The 17,367-nt window shown below is 38.9% G+C and overlaps 1 protein-coding gene across 1 annotated transcript; it reads right to left on the bottom strand.

Moving 5' to 3' along the window:
- Positions 1-3,297: 3,297 nt before the first annotated feature.
- hsf2 (heat shock transcription factor 2) lies at positions 3,298-16,905 on the bottom strand. The gene is made up of 12 exons (XM_042503839.1): positions 16,772-16,905; positions 16,209-16,317; positions 14,254-14,381; positions 13,256-13,380; positions 13,009-13,084; positions 11,414-11,475; positions 10,970-11,048; positions 10,705-10,823; positions 10,290-10,580; positions 9,897-9,993; positions 9,272-9,338; positions 3,298-8,046 (listed from the first exon to the last, which is right to left on the bottom strand). Exons 1-12 carry the CDS (start codon positions 16,862-16,864, stop codon positions 7,697-7,699), a joined length of 1,596 nt encoding a protein of 531 aa, XP_042359773.1. The 5' UTR covers positions 16,865-16,905; the 3' UTR covers positions 3,298-7,696.
- Between the last annotated feature and the right edge of the window lie 462 nt (positions 16,906-17,367).

Below are 17,367 nucleotides of genomic sequence, written 5' to 3'. Positions count from 1 at the left end.
GCAGTGGGTATTTTTTTTCTGGCATTTGTGTAATAACAACATGGAAATAGGAAACATTTCTAAAGCAAGAAGTAATTCTAATGAAAAATCTTTGAATTGCGTCATTGATTATGCTGAATACTATTCTGGTCCTTGGGGTGGGGGTTGCTGCAACACCCTGAGCATGTCTCCTACTTGCAGCTGAGTGGGTTTGGAAAAACCTTTAGGATTTCTCCCATTCAATTTTCGACACATTATAAAATGACATTTTTTTTTTACAAGCTATACTTTGACTTATCTTTTTTTTTTATCTTTTGACATGCTTTACCATTGAGTTTTATCTGAAATGCTATAATATTAATTTTTTCAACATTCTCATATGATGTTTTCCAGTATTTTTCCAACTTACTGTATTATGATTTTTTTCCCCATTTTATTGGCATGCTATACTGTGACTTTTTTGGACATATTATACAACATTTGACATATGACATGCTATACTATTTCTTTTGTCAACATGATATACTTATTGATTTTTGCAGTTTTTCTCGACAAGCTAAACTGAAATTCATGCTGCATTATCACTTTTTTCAGATTTTACACAAGATACTAAATACGAGACCAAGGCTATTTTTTAGACATGCTATTTATAACTTTTCAATGTACTATATTGTGACTTTTATAGGGTTTTTTGACATGCTATACTATACTATGTCGTCCAACATGATGATGATAAACCAACATAGTATGGAATGTTGTGAAATCATGAAAAAAACATCATGGTATTGTATGCTATCCAAAATCATGAATAAAAGTCATGATGAAGTATGTCGTCCAAAATCATGGAAAACATCATAATATAGTATGTTGTCCGAACTCATGAAAAAATGTCATAGTATAGTATGTCGTCTAAATCATGGAAAAACATCATACTATAGCATGTCCTCTGAAATCATCAAAAAACGTCAAAAATACTCATAATATAGTTTGTAGTCAAAACCGATTAAAAAATGGTGTGATAGTAGGATACAAAGTGGAAAAAGGCTAAAAAAGGGCCAGAAATGTCATAATTTAGCCTGTTGCAAAAATGGCCAAAAATCGCATACTATAGTATGGCAAAAATGTCAAATTTTTGCATGTCCGAAAAATGGCTAAAAATGACATATTATAACTTGCAGAGACGCATCATTGTGTTCAAAGTGGAAAGAATTGCCAAAAAAGGCCAAAAATGTAATATTTTAGCATGTTGAAAAAATGGCCAAAAATCGCATATGGCAAAAATGTCAAATTTTGACATGTCCCAAAAATGACTAAAAAGTCATTTTATAGCTTGTAGAGACTCATCATTGTGTACAAAGTGGAAATAATTGCCAAAAAAAGCCAAAAACATAATTGTTTAGCATGTTGAAAAAATGGCCAAAAATCGCATACAAAAATGTCAAATTTTGACATGGCCCAAAAATGGCTAAAAATGAATTATTATAGCTTGAAGAGAGGTATCATTGTTTACAAAGCAAAAATAATTGCCAGAAAAGGCCGAAAACGCCATATTTTAGCATGTTGAAAAAATGGGCAAAAATCCTATACTATAGTATGGCAAAAATGTCAAATTTTGACATGTCCTAAAAATCCTTAAAAAGAATACATTATAGCTTGTTGAGATGCGTCATATTATACAAAGTGGAAACAAATGCCGCAAAAGGCCAAAAACGTCAGATTTTAGCGTATTGAAAAAATGGCCAAAAATCGCATACTATAGTATGGCAAAAATGTCAAATTTTGACATGTCCCCAAAATGGCTAAAAACGACATATTATAACTTGTAGAGACTCATCATTGTATACAAAGTGGAAACAATTCCCAGAAAAGCCCCAAAACATCATGGTTTAGCATGTTGAAAAAATGGCCAAAAATCGCATACTATAGTATGGCAAAAATTTCAAATTTTGACATGTCCCAAAAATGGCTAAAAACGACATATTATAGCTTGTAGAGACTCATCATTGTATACAAAGTAGACACAATTGCAAAAAAAGCCAAAAACATCATTGTTTAGCAAGTTGAAAAAATGGCCAAAAATCACATACTATAGTATGGCAAAAATGTCAAATGTTGACATGTCCCAAAAATGGCTAAAAATGACATATTATAGCTTGTAGAGACGCATCATTGTGTACAAAGTGGAAACAATTGCCAAAAAAGGCCAAAAACGTCATATTTTAGCATGTTGAAAAAATGGCCAAAAATCGCATACTACAGTGTGGCAAAAATGTCAAATGTTGACATGTCCCAAAAATGGCTAAAAACGACATATTATAGCTTGTAGAGAAGCGCTATAGTATACAAAGTGGAAACAATTGCCAAAAAAGGCCAAATATGTCATATTTTAGCATGTTAAAAAAATGGCCAAAATTCGCATACTATAGTACTGCAAAAACGTTACATTTTGACATGTCCCAAAAATGGCTAAAAATGACATATTATAGCTTGTGGAGACGCATCATTGGTTACAAAGTGGAAACAATTGCCAAAAAAGGCCAAAAATGTCATATTTTAGCAAGTTGAAAAAATGGCCAAAAATCGCATACTATAATATGGCAAAAACGACAAATTTTGACATGTCCCCAAAATGGCTAAAAACAACATATTATAACTTGTAAAGACTCATCATTGTATACAAAGTAGAAACAATTGCCAAAAAGGCCCAAAACGTCATATTTTAGCATGTTGAAAAATGGCCAAAAATCGCACAAATGTCAAATTTTGACATGTCCCAAAAATGGCTAAAAACGACATATTATAGCTTGTAGAGACTCATCGTGTTCAAAGTGGAAACAGTTGACAAAAAAGGACAAAAAAAACCTTCATCGTTTAGCATGTTGAAAAAATGGCCAAAAATCGCATACTATAGTATGGCAAAAACGTCAAATTTTTACATGTCCCAAAAATGGCTAAAAAACCGACATATTATAGCTTGTAGAGACTCATCATTGTATACAAAGTGGAAACAATTCCCAAAAAGGGCTAAAAACGTCATATTTTAGCATGTTGAAAAAAATTCCAAAAATCGCATACTATAGTATGGCAAAAACGTCAAATTTTGACATGTCCCCAAAATGGCTAAAAACGATATATTATAGCTTGTAGAGACGCATCATTGCATACACAGTGGAAAGAATTGTCAGTCGTTGGACTTTTATTTTGAAAATCAATCCTAATCTGAGAGGTCAAAGTTGTAAAACACCAGAGTCAATAAATAGAGATTCTCGTAAAAGCTTTAGTCTCCTAGGCAATGATTCTCCAAATGAACCACAAATGTACACTGTAGCATTTGCTTTATTGTAACTGCAAAGCTTGCAACAATGACAGACAGCTTGTGAAATGCGGGCAGGTCACAGAGAGGACAAGTGATCTCTGTGGCCATGCACAGTAAACTATAAACGGTATCAGTCATAGTAAGTGTGGCTCTACCAGAAGAAACGGAGAAAGGATGCAGGCACTTCTATATCAGTAAAGAGAGACAGGAGAGGATGTTCCCTTTATCACAACATCAGCGTTTTGAGGCTACTCAACACCACAAGAGTGAAATCATTTACAGCTGTGTGATCAGGGCTCTGAGTTCAGCTCACATATGAAACACAGACTCTATTTTCTCTCAAATCTCTGGTGTGTCCACATGTTAAACAAGAAGCTTGGGGGATTTTTAAGCGACAACTAGGTGTTGACACAAACTAAGGTTCCTTTAAAAACAATAAATTTGTGTGTTTTAGCTGCTTTTTCATTCTTGACAACTGGGACAACACGTCTTTGTTAATGTTCAAGTATGTTGACGAAGGCGATGCAAACTGTGAGCGCAAGAAACTTTGCTACTAAAGAAAACTAAGTTGACCGAAACATCGAATGGACCCGCGTATGTTTAGTATGTTTAGCATGTCGGACGGAAGCATCACCTGCTGGACACTCACACAGCAAGTCTTAAGTTACTGGGGGAATCTAAACAAACACACACACACACTCACACACAAAAGTGGAGATATTTTCCATACCAAGGAAATGTAGACAGGTTCAGCATTCACATTTACATCTTACGTATGTCTTAAAGGAGCAGTACGTTGGATTTAGTGCCATCTAGCAGTGAGGTTGCAGATTGCATTCAACTGAATAACCTTCACTTTCCAAACTTGTAGAGAACCTACGATGGCCTTCAAGTAACATAAAAATGCAGAAAGCCCACTGTTGGGTTTTCCGTTCTGGGCTTCTACAGAAACATGGTGCTGCAATTAGTTTATGGAAGTGTCCCGGGCTTTGAAGCCAATTTTCGTGGTAGCCAAACAGTGGAATTACAACCTCTGCGTCCCTCATGTGATGCCATTGGGCCCCAAAAGATTTTCCCCACACACTTACATGGAGAAAGAGACAATTTTTCAAGCATCACAACTCCTGCAAAGTGACTCATTTTGGTCAGTTTGATCTGATAACATTTCAAAGGTCTTGAGGGGTCACATAATTTTTTATCCCCATTCAAGTTAGCAGAGCGCTAAACCAGATGTATCCAGCTTGGCTGGTGGAAATCTCTAGTGTGCCTGCTAGATGGGCCCAGTGATGGGGCAACAATGCCGATTATACAGGAAATTCTATATGCTACCATTGCACCTTTTTGTCTTCAAACCCAGCTGAGCAACTCTAAAGGAATGAAGGCCCTGCCGCCAACACTGTATCCAGTTCTCTTCATCTATCCATAGTCTACGGGCCTGTAAGCATGCTGTGTTTTTTGCACCCTTCAAATCCATGTTTTCAATGTAGATGCCCTTGTACATGCACTCAAAAGCAAGCATGATGCTGTTGCAACACCTAAGGGTTCTCAAACATTTATTTTTTTAGAGTGCGACGGCTGTGCCCTAAAATAAACAAAATTAAACTTTTGGAACATAGCAATGCGCACCATGTATCATGTGACAGGGATAAAAGCCTGAAGACATCTTCCCTTTCCTTTGTAAATATCAGTCTGTGGTAAATATGGAGGATAGGTTAATTATTTTAAGCAGGGCTACCCTGACCTTTATGATCTGTCCCACAGATTATATGAGGCCTAATACACTCTTTTAAAAGAAACACCTGTAAGAAGTTCAGCTCTGTACTCAAGGTTTCTGGTGAGGGGGCTGTGATGCGATGCTGGTTATACACAATCAAGCCTCTGTCCCCCTGACTGGTAGCGCTAAAGGCACAAGGGTAACCCCCAAACTCAACCAGGCGGTTGAAGATGTGAAATGTGTCCCAGCGTCCCAGCACTCTGGATGTAACACAAAGGTAGATATGATGGACTCAATCTAAGGGAACAAAAAATGACGAGTGGATAGTTTCAGTTGATCGCACATAAGTGAAAACACAGTTTTGAATATTGGATTCCATTTCTGCCAATAGATCCCACTAAATTATAGACATTACTCCTTTGAGAACCGTTTTTTTTTTTTTTTTTTTTTTGTTAAACGTGGTGCATTTGTCAATCATCTACTTTATAAAGTTTGTCTCAGAGCACGGAGTGATGTCCCAGTTCTCTCGAATGCTGCTTTCATTAAACTAATGGAACAAAAGTCTTTTTCTGGTCTGAACTCAAAGAGAGGAGAGCCCCGGCTAAACACAATACTATCTGAGGAATGTAGCTTTATGAAGAGTCTCAGCTCTGTGGACAGAAATGTAGCAAAAGATAAACAAAAACAAAAATCAGAATAAATACATTTTCACGAGTACATACATAGGTTCGGTGTGTTAAAATGGGTTGGTGAAGACGTCTCCTCACTGACTGATGGTGAAGATACTGCAGAGTAGATGAAGCTGTGCTGAGAATCCAGGTGTGTCCGGCGCTTATACAAGCCACAGTTTGTGCTTACCATGTCATTTTTTACATTTTACAGCATTGCGTTGAAGAAATCATTGACGTCATGGAAATAAGGTGCTACTATCATCAATTTCAGACACAACAGCAGAGCTCTTAAGCCTTTTGGGCCCTCACCTGTCTATGCTCAGTTTTCACTCTATTTAAAGGCTTGATGACATGCCATGCATTTATTTTGAAAATGTCAGATGTGCTATACATGTAGGACAGTTTTGATGAGAGAACTTTTTGCCTTTATGCTAACAGGCTTTTAATACACTGCACAGTGAATGTGTGTGTGTACATGAATGGATAGCAGAGAGCGTGACTGTCCAGCGGATACTGACTGAATCACCGTGACGTCGTACCGACAACAACAAGTAGACAGCTGATAACTGATTTCAATCTTGGAGATATATGAAATCGGAACTTGTTTTTTTCTTGTTGTCATTTTCAGCCATAACTGTAATGGTTAAAGATATACGTATAGTTAAACATGGTGGTCTGACCTATCTTATGTTGCTGCTGTGCTTATTTTATGTTCTGTGTTGCTTTGCTTTGATAGACCGACTTTACCAGCACAGAAGCTAAGAAACTCCTGTGTTCTGCGAGGTAAAATTAGTGTTTTTTGGCAATGGAGTCTGGTGGCTTTGAGATAACGGCTTCAGTTCCCTATTGGAAAGGGCTGTCTGATGGCAATGAAAATATTCTTAGAATAGCAGCATTTGATTTTATGTAGATGATGCAGGGGTGGGGGGGTTTATTGTGGACATACATTATGATTTGGTCTACTGGGACCATGTTGATAAGATACTATGAGCCACAGTAATGCCCAAAAAATTATTGACAGAAGTAAAAACAAAGCTATTTTTCATGAGTTTGGTCACTTTGTTTCTCATTTTATATCCACTGGCAATTCGAATTTTTTAGTGTTTTTGTACCACACTCTCCATGTAAAAAGGAAGTATAAAGTTGCCAATAAATTCGGATATTACCGCAATAACAATTTTTGGGATTATTGGTGATACCAAAGAACAAAAGTTCAATGTGATGATTATAACCTAAAGATGTGAGCATCATCTTTACCTATGTCTTATGACAGGTTTATTATCCATAAAGAGACACTTTACCCAAAAATCCAAAATACATATTTTTCCTCTTATTTGTAGTCCTATTTATCAACATTGTTTTGGTGTGAGTTACTAAGTGTTGGAGATATCGGCTGTAGAGATGAGTATGGAACTAGACGGCACTTGCCTTGTGGTGTCCAAAACCCCCCTAGCCCCAGAGAGAAAAAAAAAGCATTTCAAACTCACCATTTCCTGAAACTATGACCTGGTTACTCAAGATAATCCACAGATGTAGTTGTGAGCTGTTTCATGTAGGAACTATTGTCTTTCTACTGAACTACACCCGCAAACTGTATCACCACGCAGAAGGAAGTGTGGATCTATCGCTAGCTTACCTAGCACCACTAGGTAATGTAATTTTTACATTTTGCATGAGCCTTTTTTCCATGCTCTCTGACTCCAAGTTTTTCCACAGAAATTGAATCAGTTGTGCTAAAAATGTTAATAACCTGCTATTATTACTATTTTTGATGAAAATGTGGCTTATTTCTGCAATTCAAATGTTATCTTCAATGCAAAAGTCTTAAAATGTAAAAAAAAAAAAAATGCACATGGTACAAACTGCAGCTGTTCTTCCACCAGCCTGTTGTTTTCTTCACTCCTCTTACTGCTTCTCAGCAAACACACACCAGGCCAGAGAGGTGAGTGCACATTAACACACAAAGTCAGTATTGTCTGAAGGATGGAGGGGGACCAACATCGCTGCCACACCAGCTCACGCTCTGTCCAGCAGGGTGGAGTCAGCCTCCGCTGCAGGAGGACTCAGTTCGCACAGGTAGAAGAGTGTGTCTGCGCTGGCCTCTGCCTCTGTCAGAGGCTCCAGGCGGATCAGGGAGCTGCGGGTTGGCTGCTTGGACTCCAGGCTGGCATCCAGGAGCTCTGAGGGCGGCTCGGCCTCCACAGAAGCACCTGAGCTGGAACAGGGCTGGAGGTGGGTGTTATAGGAGCTGGCACTGCTGCTGGTGCCACTGCTGCTGCCGGTGGCCAGATCCAGCTCTGAATGAGGAATGCACCCATCGAGGAAGGCCAGCAGGGGGCAGGAGATGTACTGGATCAGTTGCTTATCTGAAGACAAGACACCTGAGGTGAGCCTGGGGTGTACTCCACAAAGCAGTTTGGTGAAAACTCTTAGTAAAGTAACCCTGAAATGAGGGAAACTCTGAGTTTTCCGTTTCAGAGAGAGAGAGGGGTAACTTGAGGTGGTTACTGTGGTAACTGACTGTTAAATTAACCTTCTCGCTGGCAGGTTTTCTTCAACAAACCCTGAGTTTATCTCTATGCAGGTTTCCATTCACCGTCAAAGTGCACAAACTGAAATTGCGAATATAAAATACACCTAATAGAAACACGTCAAATCAAAAAGAAAAAAAAAATTTCAAAAAGTTTTTACGCTCACAAGAGGTGGTTTCCAGTGATTCAAAAAAGCCATGTTTCACAACACTGCAATGGAAACACAGGCGCTACAAGAGGTGATTACTGCATCGAGAAAGTTGAATTCACTATCTGAAAGTTGGACTATCACCTCCCACCTCCCAAAAAAACAGATGTGGCAACTCCCACGTCGCTTTCGATTGCAAATAGCGAGGGCCTGTGCTCCGGCTGCGATAGACATAAACCTGCTAATGTTTTGAACATCCATCGCCACGCTTCTTGGAATGTTATCACGTCGCATACCATCATTCAGTGGAAACACAGTCATCTTGCAATTGTGTTTAATAGACACTTTGCCTTGTGTCTCCTCCCTCTGACAGAGCCGGCGTGAGTCACACACGCTGTTTCGTCTCCTGATTGATTCAGTCTTGATCAAAGTGCAGATCAAAGCGCAGTTTTGCCATATGCAAGAAAACCCTGGCTGGATATTAGTTTGTTACTCTGGACAATCCAAAGTTACCACTTTTATGTGCCGTCAGTAATTTCTTTGAGCAGTGATTTTCACCCTCACATTCAGATATAACACAGACGGGAATCAAACCTCTGCATGTCCTCTGAAGACATGTGTCAGTTTGTTTGGGCTGTTCAACTAAAATATTGATCGCACATAACGTGTAATGTCAGTTTATATTGTAAAAATTGGGATGAAGCTTTACAGATGTGTCAGATCAATAAAAAATGATCTCCATCACTAATGATGTGATTGTTCACACTAATGAAACATAATTCTTTTAATATTTGAGATTAAGTGTATATTTCTGAGTGAGCAGGGTGGTGGTGCAGCTGCAGAATGTAAAAGTGTGTGTGTGTGTGTGTGTGTGTGTGCGCGCGCGCGTGCGTGTGCGTTTCCTTCACTGACCTGTGTTGACTTCTTCTGTCTTGCTCCTGTTCAGCTGTGTTGCGTTCTCTTTGGAAGACACAGCCTCCTGAAAACACATGGAGAGGAAACAATGAGTAAAAAAAGTAGCTTCAAAACTTTGTGTGCTCATTTAAACATTTTATCCATTAAGAGACTGTTAACTCCTGTTGTTGTTAAGTGCAACAGACAGTTTATGAGAAGACTGAAGTTGTTTCCATTTGAACACAACATAGGGCGCTCTAAAATTTCACTTAAAGCTTGACCTGTTGCATGCGCTTTTAACCTTTTATAAACTTAACTTGAATAAGACGCCATTGTTATCGTTTTCTACAAAAATGGGGGACACTGTGAGCAAAGCAATACACAATTACGACACAAAGGCATCTGAGAGGGATATCTGAAACGACTGGAATGAATTGCGTGCCATGTTAAATTCGTGTTAAATTCATTAGTGTGCTGAAATGCTAACGGTTTTCAGGTTTCAGGCAAAAGAATCAAACTTATCCTTTTCTTTTCACCACTGTTTTGAGCTGATTCACAACGTTGAAATACAAATGATTAGACGTGTTGTGTTATTGATCAGGTTAATATAGTTTGGTTTTGTGTGTGAGTGATGTTGTTTTACCTCTAGAGTGTCAATGCCAAACTGTTTTCCAAAAAGCATGGCCTGGAAGTCCTCCAGACTGCAGTCGATACTGTCCAGATAGTCCATCAGCTCCATCCTGACAGCAAACACACACAAGGGGCAAAGGCAAAACTTTCATGTTATTATATATTATACTACGGCCACAGTATAAACATATTGAGTGATTACAGCACATTTATATTAGTTTTAGGAAAAGGAAAGGAGGCAGTATCTACTTGAAAAGGGGTTCTGCTTTTTCACTAACTTTTAATGTTTTAATGTAGAGTCTGTGACCGTGTTTTTTTACCGTTACTGTACAGAATGATCTTAAATGTAAGAAAAGGGCTAAAGACTCATAGAAAAGACAGAATAGTAATTTAGGTTAACACTTACTTGCCCAGCAGGTTGATGTTCTGTGATATTGCTCCGTTCTCGTTCAGTATGGAGTCCATCATCTTGACGGGATCCTCCAGACTCAGGCCTGAGGGTTTATTAAGCTGCAGGGCGCTGCTGGTTGCTCCGCTGCTGTCTAAAGTGCTGCTCCTCTGGCTGTCGTCTGCTGCTGCTGCTGCTGACACACCAGCGTCTGTCTGTTTGATGTCGTCTGTGCGGGTGGGGCTCACCTCCGCCTCAGCTGGTAGCACCGCACAGCTGTCCAACTCTACCTCCACAATCTCCACATCACTGAGGGACGACATTTTCAAACAGCATTTCATTAAGACGGAGAGACGCTGCTGAATATTCCCTCACGCTGCTCTAGCATTTTAAACAGTGCATCACTTAAGGAGTCAAAGGTAAATAGTCTCACCCTTGCTCGTAGGTTCTGGGTGACCCCTCTGTGATCTCAGCCGCCACCTCAGCATCACAGATGATAACGTCGTCTGATATCTCAGAGCCCTTTACGCCACCCAAACTGTTGACAGACGACTAAACAGGACACACAACCAAGATGTGGACTTCAAAATGTGTTCTCACAAAACACATAGTCAATATCATCCATTTAAATACAAAAACAGATTCACTTTAGGTGGTTCATCCCATGATCTTATCACTGGGTACTGCTGTTTACTGACCTGTTCCACACACACTTTGTCATTATACATCTGGTGGATGTACTTGGACTTCTTTCCATTGCTGTTCATAAGAACTGGCCTGTCAGAGGAGGAAGACAGATCAACATCTTAAGTTCAAACAGGCTAGAGTTCACATCATGGGAGTGCTGAAAATCTTACTTGGTTAACAGTGTAGCTGTTAAAGACAAAAATATAACAATGACAGTTTTTAACAAATTAATCATGTAGGAGCTGTGATCATTTAGGTGACTTAACTCCATTGCAATGTCAGAAAATAACTGATAGCTTGTATTTACAAGCTATCAGTTTTGTAGTGAATTGCAAAACACTTTGACAGCTCTTTATATTTTATGTGGCAGCACTTTGGTGGTGGCTTTTTGAAAAGACTCACCCAATAATCATAATGAGTGACCATCAATGCCACTCTTGACAGTGTGAACTCACCTTTTGCGTTTTAAATTCAGGATGCGGTTGTTCTGTACCAATGTGACGATGAAGTGTACCAGCTGAAAAGAGAACATTCTCTGTGATTCAACAGAAAATGCAACTGGATTTACAGTTTCGATGCCAGTTATAAAACAGAACACCTGCTGACTGTGGTTACATTAGACTTCCCTTCCTAAAAGTAATCAATCCAGTGCCACAAAAGCATTTTGGACTTTGGTTCCCTCATCTAGAGACAAGAGGTTTTTAGTTAGAGACCTGAAATAAGATCTGTGGTTAACACAAGGACATAAAACAACGTAAAAGACATCAGTAAATACAGCACTCGCGAATTTTGAAGATTTTATGTGTCTTAAGGAGACTACAGAGGTTATCACATTAACCGTAAGGGCCTGCTTTAATATTACACACACTCGTATTGCTCTGCACAAAAAATGTACTTTTCACAATCAAGCTTTAAAAAGAATTATACTTTAATATTATTTTCTACTTTCATCGAAGTTATTTTTTTTAACCAACATCAGTCCTAATCATAAATATCAAATATTCATTAATTTTCACAATGACCCTATGTTTCCACTATGTTAAAAACCACAACAAAATTAAATATTTTATACATACAACATGCAAAGTACTTTTTTTTTTTTTTTTTACAATTATAACAGCCTCAGACATGTCAATGATTTGCAGCAACATTGATTGTGAAGGTGCACCTAGTGGATTGCATTTTCTCCATATGCCAAATATGGTAAAAAGGACATTATCCGGTGGAAAACTGTAATAATTATAAATTCCATGGCAAAAGCCCAGACAGACCCCCCAAAAATAATACAATAAATGTTTTTATGCTTTGATGGCGGTGGGATCAAAAATTGCAGTTTGAACGGGTTTCAATGGTGCATTTTTTGCATTTAGCAGTATGTACAGTATGTAATAATTTTGTTTACTGTGTATTTTGGACTTATTGTAGGAGCTGAGCTAGAAATTCCCAGATTAAACAATAATACACAATGTTGCCATATGAATAAACACAGCGAAAATTATTTAAAAAAAGAATGACAAGCGCGTAAAATGCGCCTCACGGTCCCCGAGGGTTAAACATCATCCTGCCAAACACATCCTCACATGTACAGTTAGTGGTGGTGACACTGAAGTCATGAGACCGTGGAGCAGCTTGTTTGTAGCCTAACTTCACGCTTCAAAATTTGTGGAACAAAATGGAACAAAAGGAACAAAAGGAACATAAATGTTTGTTTCCCACAGAGCTTACTTTTTGCAATAATCCAAAACCGTGTTCACTATGGGTTGGGCTACAAAAAACATCATTCCTGCAGCACTCATCACACAATCAAAGATGGTTCTTCTGGGAATGATTCACCATCCACTAAAGTGTCTAAAAGTGCAATTAATGACTACAGCAGACAAGCATGCGCTGAGAATAAATACTCACACAGACTGACAGACTGCTTAGATAACAGTTTTTCCCTATTAAATTGATTGTGAAAGGTTTTAACTACTGCTATTAATTGAAATAAAAGTGCTTTACGCAAGGCATGTTTGTGAAAGTAAACTGAAGACTCCAGAGTAGTGCTCACCTTTTTGATGAGCTGCTGTTGGTGGACGTGTTTCTGTCTCAGATCGGAGATCTCTCTCCACAGAGCTTCATTCTCCCTAAACAACAAAACAAGTCTCACTCACAGCTAAGTACAGTCGTTCCTGTAGCTTCATTTTGGTTTTTGTTAAATGACAATTTTCAGTGCTAATGCAAGAATTTGTCTCTAAAATGTCTTGTACTACTCATGGTATATTGGTGGGATGACCTGTGCAGAACTTAACACTCACCTCTTGAGTGTTGCCAGCCTGGCGTCGATGTTCTCCTGTTTGCTGTGAACACTCTGAACGCTCGCCAAGATCTTGGTCAGGTCTTCCTGTCGAATCTTGTTGTCCTCTGGCCGAGTGTTTGAAACCTGGAAGACAGAAATTACAATCAAATCTTCCTCTTATAGCATCTTCACACTGGAAGCATGAAGGACGGCAAAACTGTGACATAAGGAATATGTATGAGTTTTGCACATGACATGAACCAGATATAGGCGTCAAAAGTCTTTAAGCAGACAAAATATTTCATTTGCTTTAACAAGCACTTCCTACATGGAGACCAAAAATCATGTTTTCTTTGTTGTGTGTTTCATACTTCTCTCAGCCCTGGGCAAAGGGACCTGTTAGCCTGGGGCTATAAAAACGATGGAAGAACCATGATGGATTCAGGGTATAGCTAACCCTAACTTTAGCCTGGGGTTTGCTAGCCCTGCTCCAGAGTAGTGCTGACCTTGAGTTGAAGGAGTATCTGCTAAAAATGGACTTAACCCAGGGCTAAAAGTTGCAGTTTTTTTAACTGTTGTGTTTTGTGTCTTGTTTATATGATTTATATTGTTCTTTGTGCTTTAATTATCTTTTACATACCTTTGTGGCTGTAATAATGTTAATTTCCCCATTGTGGGACCAATAAAGGATTATCTCATCTCATCTTATATGTTAAAGAGAATTTTGGAATTAAGATGAGTTACGTATTCCAACTGCATGTAAACTCAGAGTTAGAAGAAGTGCAGTGTCATATAGCCCTTGACATAGGCTAACCCTGGGTTAACAATAACCCCCTTTGCTCTGCCTCTTCAAGGCAGGAATTTCACGCCATTACACCGCCTCACTGCTCAGTATATAAGGTAAGACAGTGGAATATGTAGGACAGAGTTGTCTCAAAATTTTGTCACTGTGTCTTTGGCTCAATTTGAAATGATTAATTTTGTTGATAGCTGAACAGAGAGATGTCTCCACCTCACCTTCCTTTTGATGTTCTCCAGCAGGTTGTCCTGTCCATGTTTGAAATAGGGGTGCTGAAACTCCACTGGACCATCTCTCTCCTGCTTTACAATACCTGTGTCAATGTGCATCACTTTACGGAATCCATCTGCAGACACACACACACACACACACACACAGAGAGAGAGAGGTGAACACATTTCGCACCCTCCTACATTTATGTACGTATGTGCAAATGCCTTTATCCACACTCTATATCTGGGTTGTCACATGATCAGAAGGCATTAAAATATAGAGATGTCTTCATGTTGCCATAGTGGTAAAGACTGTGTTTACAATCTACATGTGGCTGATAGTGAGACAGATCTGATAAGGAGATGATATGTGATGTACACTGATGCTCTTTTGATTTCTTTAACTTGATATTTGGAGGAGGTGTATGTAAAAAACAACAACAACAAAAAAACAATTGACAGTATAGTTCAATAAAACACCATTAAACTGTGTCAAAAAACAACTAAAACATCTCTGATACAGTGTCAGCAGTAACTGCAGGTGTTATGTGTTGTATTGAATGACATGGTACAGTGTATAATCTGTTCAAGCAATATGACAGTGTGTACCATGATATCATATAGTATGGATTAGTCACTATAACATATTGTTTACACTGTGGTAAGTAGTACTTTAACATATTTGATGGTGTTTAACTATTTTGCACAATGATGCAAATCACTGCAAAGGACTGTTTTATATCAATATTGAGTTTTTAATTGGTGCAATGAGGAATTTTAATTTGTCATGTATTTAGTTCACCGTAATATATAAATAGACATCCCTGTGTGTTTAGTTCTCATATGATTTTGCAGAAGCTTTACTGACTTAATATATATAAATATTGCAAAGTAAAATCATGCATCCTGTCAGAGGATTTTATCCACATCGCCCACTGCTTCATTAACATGTGAGTTATTCCCTTTTGCTATGTTTTTTAAGCAGACGGAAAATAAACAGGGGCCAAACTATTCCTCTAGCACAAGGATTACTGGGTGTCATCTGCTGGAAAATTTTGAGCATCAAACACTTGCATCAGTTCATGGTAATGTCCTAAATTTTGTCAAAATAAAGAGTGCAAATTTGTGGTATCAATGGGTAGGATAAATGCACATTCTAAATATTAAACATACATTGAAACACAGTTAATCGTTTTTAATTACTATTATTACAATTCACTATAATTGATTTGACTTTTTTTTGCCACACTGTGATACGTGTGTTGGCTCATGCATATTCCTATGCTCTGCTACTGAATTTCATAATTCAGTCAGTTTAAAACCATCAATTCCCAGAGACTGAGCACTAGAGTCATGTAAAGTAACTGTGGCTAAGAGCTGATTCAGTGTTTACATCAGGCCTGTTAGTTACCATGGTTACCACACTATCTGCCCATGCATTTATCCAGCTCTGTTTTACACTCTATAAGTCCTGGCACTGCAGCTGCAATGATAAATCAATGAATCATTTGACAAAAAAACTATTTTGATAATCATTTAGCAGTTGTAATAAAAAAAAATGTCAACCGTGGGAAATTATAACAGCGACTTTTTTCTAAATTTTGTGACATTTTAAAGACAAAACTAATTGATCAATAGACAGAATTATCTGTTTGATAGCAAAAATAGCTACTCATTGCAGCCCTAAATGGTTCTGCCTCTGCGTTTTGGCTGAATAAAGGTGAATCAGCACTAGGGCAATCACCTGCCACACTCGTTTGTCATAGTTGCATTAACACTAAATTTATTAGTATAGGTGGCAGCCATCTGGGTTGTTAGTGTGGGTGCAGACAAACCCAGAGAAGCTAGAATCAAAAAGCTATATCTAACAGACACTGAGTCACCCTGAAATCACTGCAATGCACCGACTGCTGACACTCTGATTTGTGAAAACTAAGACAAGGTGACGGATGCAGTCTTACACATGTTGAGCTGTCTGATAAAACTGGCCATGTTGTTGTGCTTGAAGAACTTGGGCAGGATCTCCTTGGCAAAGTGCTGCTCGTCCAACACGAGGAAACTGTTGCCCTCCTGGAAACAACCAGCAGAACCACGGCAGTCAGGACAGCGTCTCAGGGGACCGCTCATTTATTTTTGAGACTCATTTCACTACATGCACACACACACAGCTTCGTAGTGACTCGCTGCCAAAAAAAAAAAAAAAAACTAGGAGGAACTGATGCTCGCATGACGCAGAGCCTGGATTTGGCTAAGTACGTTATGCTGGCTCCCCAGCAGGTAACGTTATACAACGAAGGGGAATGACTTGCTAGCTAAAAGTTAATGTTAAGCTTTCCGAGCGTTAGGTGGCGTGAAATTAGCGACTTTTAAACCCTTACTACTCATTGTTAGAAGCGTGGTGTGACGACATGCTACACACACGCTATGTTAACTCAAGGCTAATCCCCCTTGCTAACTTGTTTTCTGCCCTGCGTTAGCTTTTCTAACTGGCATGCTAGCTAACGGCTAACAGTTTTGGCTTTACCTGGCTCCAGCAGATGAACTCGTTGGTGTCTGCATCCTCGACAAGCGTCCACAGCTTGGTGAGGAAAGCCGGGACGTTCGAGTTGTGCTTCATCTCGCAAATTTAACGAGAACAACACCTCGACTGAACAGCTGGTCAAGTATGTCGCTTTGAAAAAACACTAAAGGCTTATAACTTCCGGTTCCGGTGAACGGGACCTGATTGGTCGGGGAAGAGTCCTCACGTGGAGTCCCATGCAGACAAAAGCAGAGATGGCGTGGTTTATTCAACATAAAGAGGTCACATATCTGCAGAACCTAGAGACGAGGCATGAATGAGTGTGCAGGAAACACACAGAAACAGGCATTTTCTCACTCGGCAAACATGCTGAATGGGCCCCTTGTGGAATGTTTATCAGTGGAGAGAAGAAATAATCAGGGGCCAAACCATTGCTCTGGCACAGATGTATAGGTTTTGAACACTTTCAAAGTCAATTTATGGTGTAACTATCTAATTTTGTCAAAATAAAAGTCCTCTGCTACTTTCATTTTATTGGAAGAGGGTGTGTCCCACTGTACTAATCTACTTTCTTGCCCACCCAACAAAATAGCAATGAA

Source organism: Plectropomus leopardus, chromosome 16 (genome assembly GCF_008729295.1).
Source record: "Plectropomus leopardus isolate mb chromosome 16, YSFRI_Pleo_2.0, whole genome shotgun sequence".
Classification (NCBI taxonomy): Eukaryota; Metazoa; Chordata; class Actinopteri; order Perciformes; family Serranidae; genus Plectropomus; species Plectropomus leopardus.
Note: the sequence above shows the minus strand (reverse complement) of the source record. Positions and strands in the feature narration are given on the sequence as shown.

Excerpts from the sequence above, each read along its gene's own strand:
- hsf2 (XM_042503839.1), bottom strand. The coding sequence starts at position 16,864 with ATGAAGCACAACTCGAACGTCCCGGCTTTCCTCACCAAGCTGTGGACG. Across the intron at positions 13,381-14,253 it reads TGGAGAACATCAAAAGGAAG|GTTTCAAACACTCGGCCAGA; the intron begins GTGAGGTGGAGA and ends TCTGTCTTCCAG. Across the intron at positions 8,047-9,271 it reads GACAGAAGAAGTCAACACAG|ATAAGCAACTGATCCAGTAC; the intron begins GTCAGTGAAGGA and ends TCTTGTCTTCAG.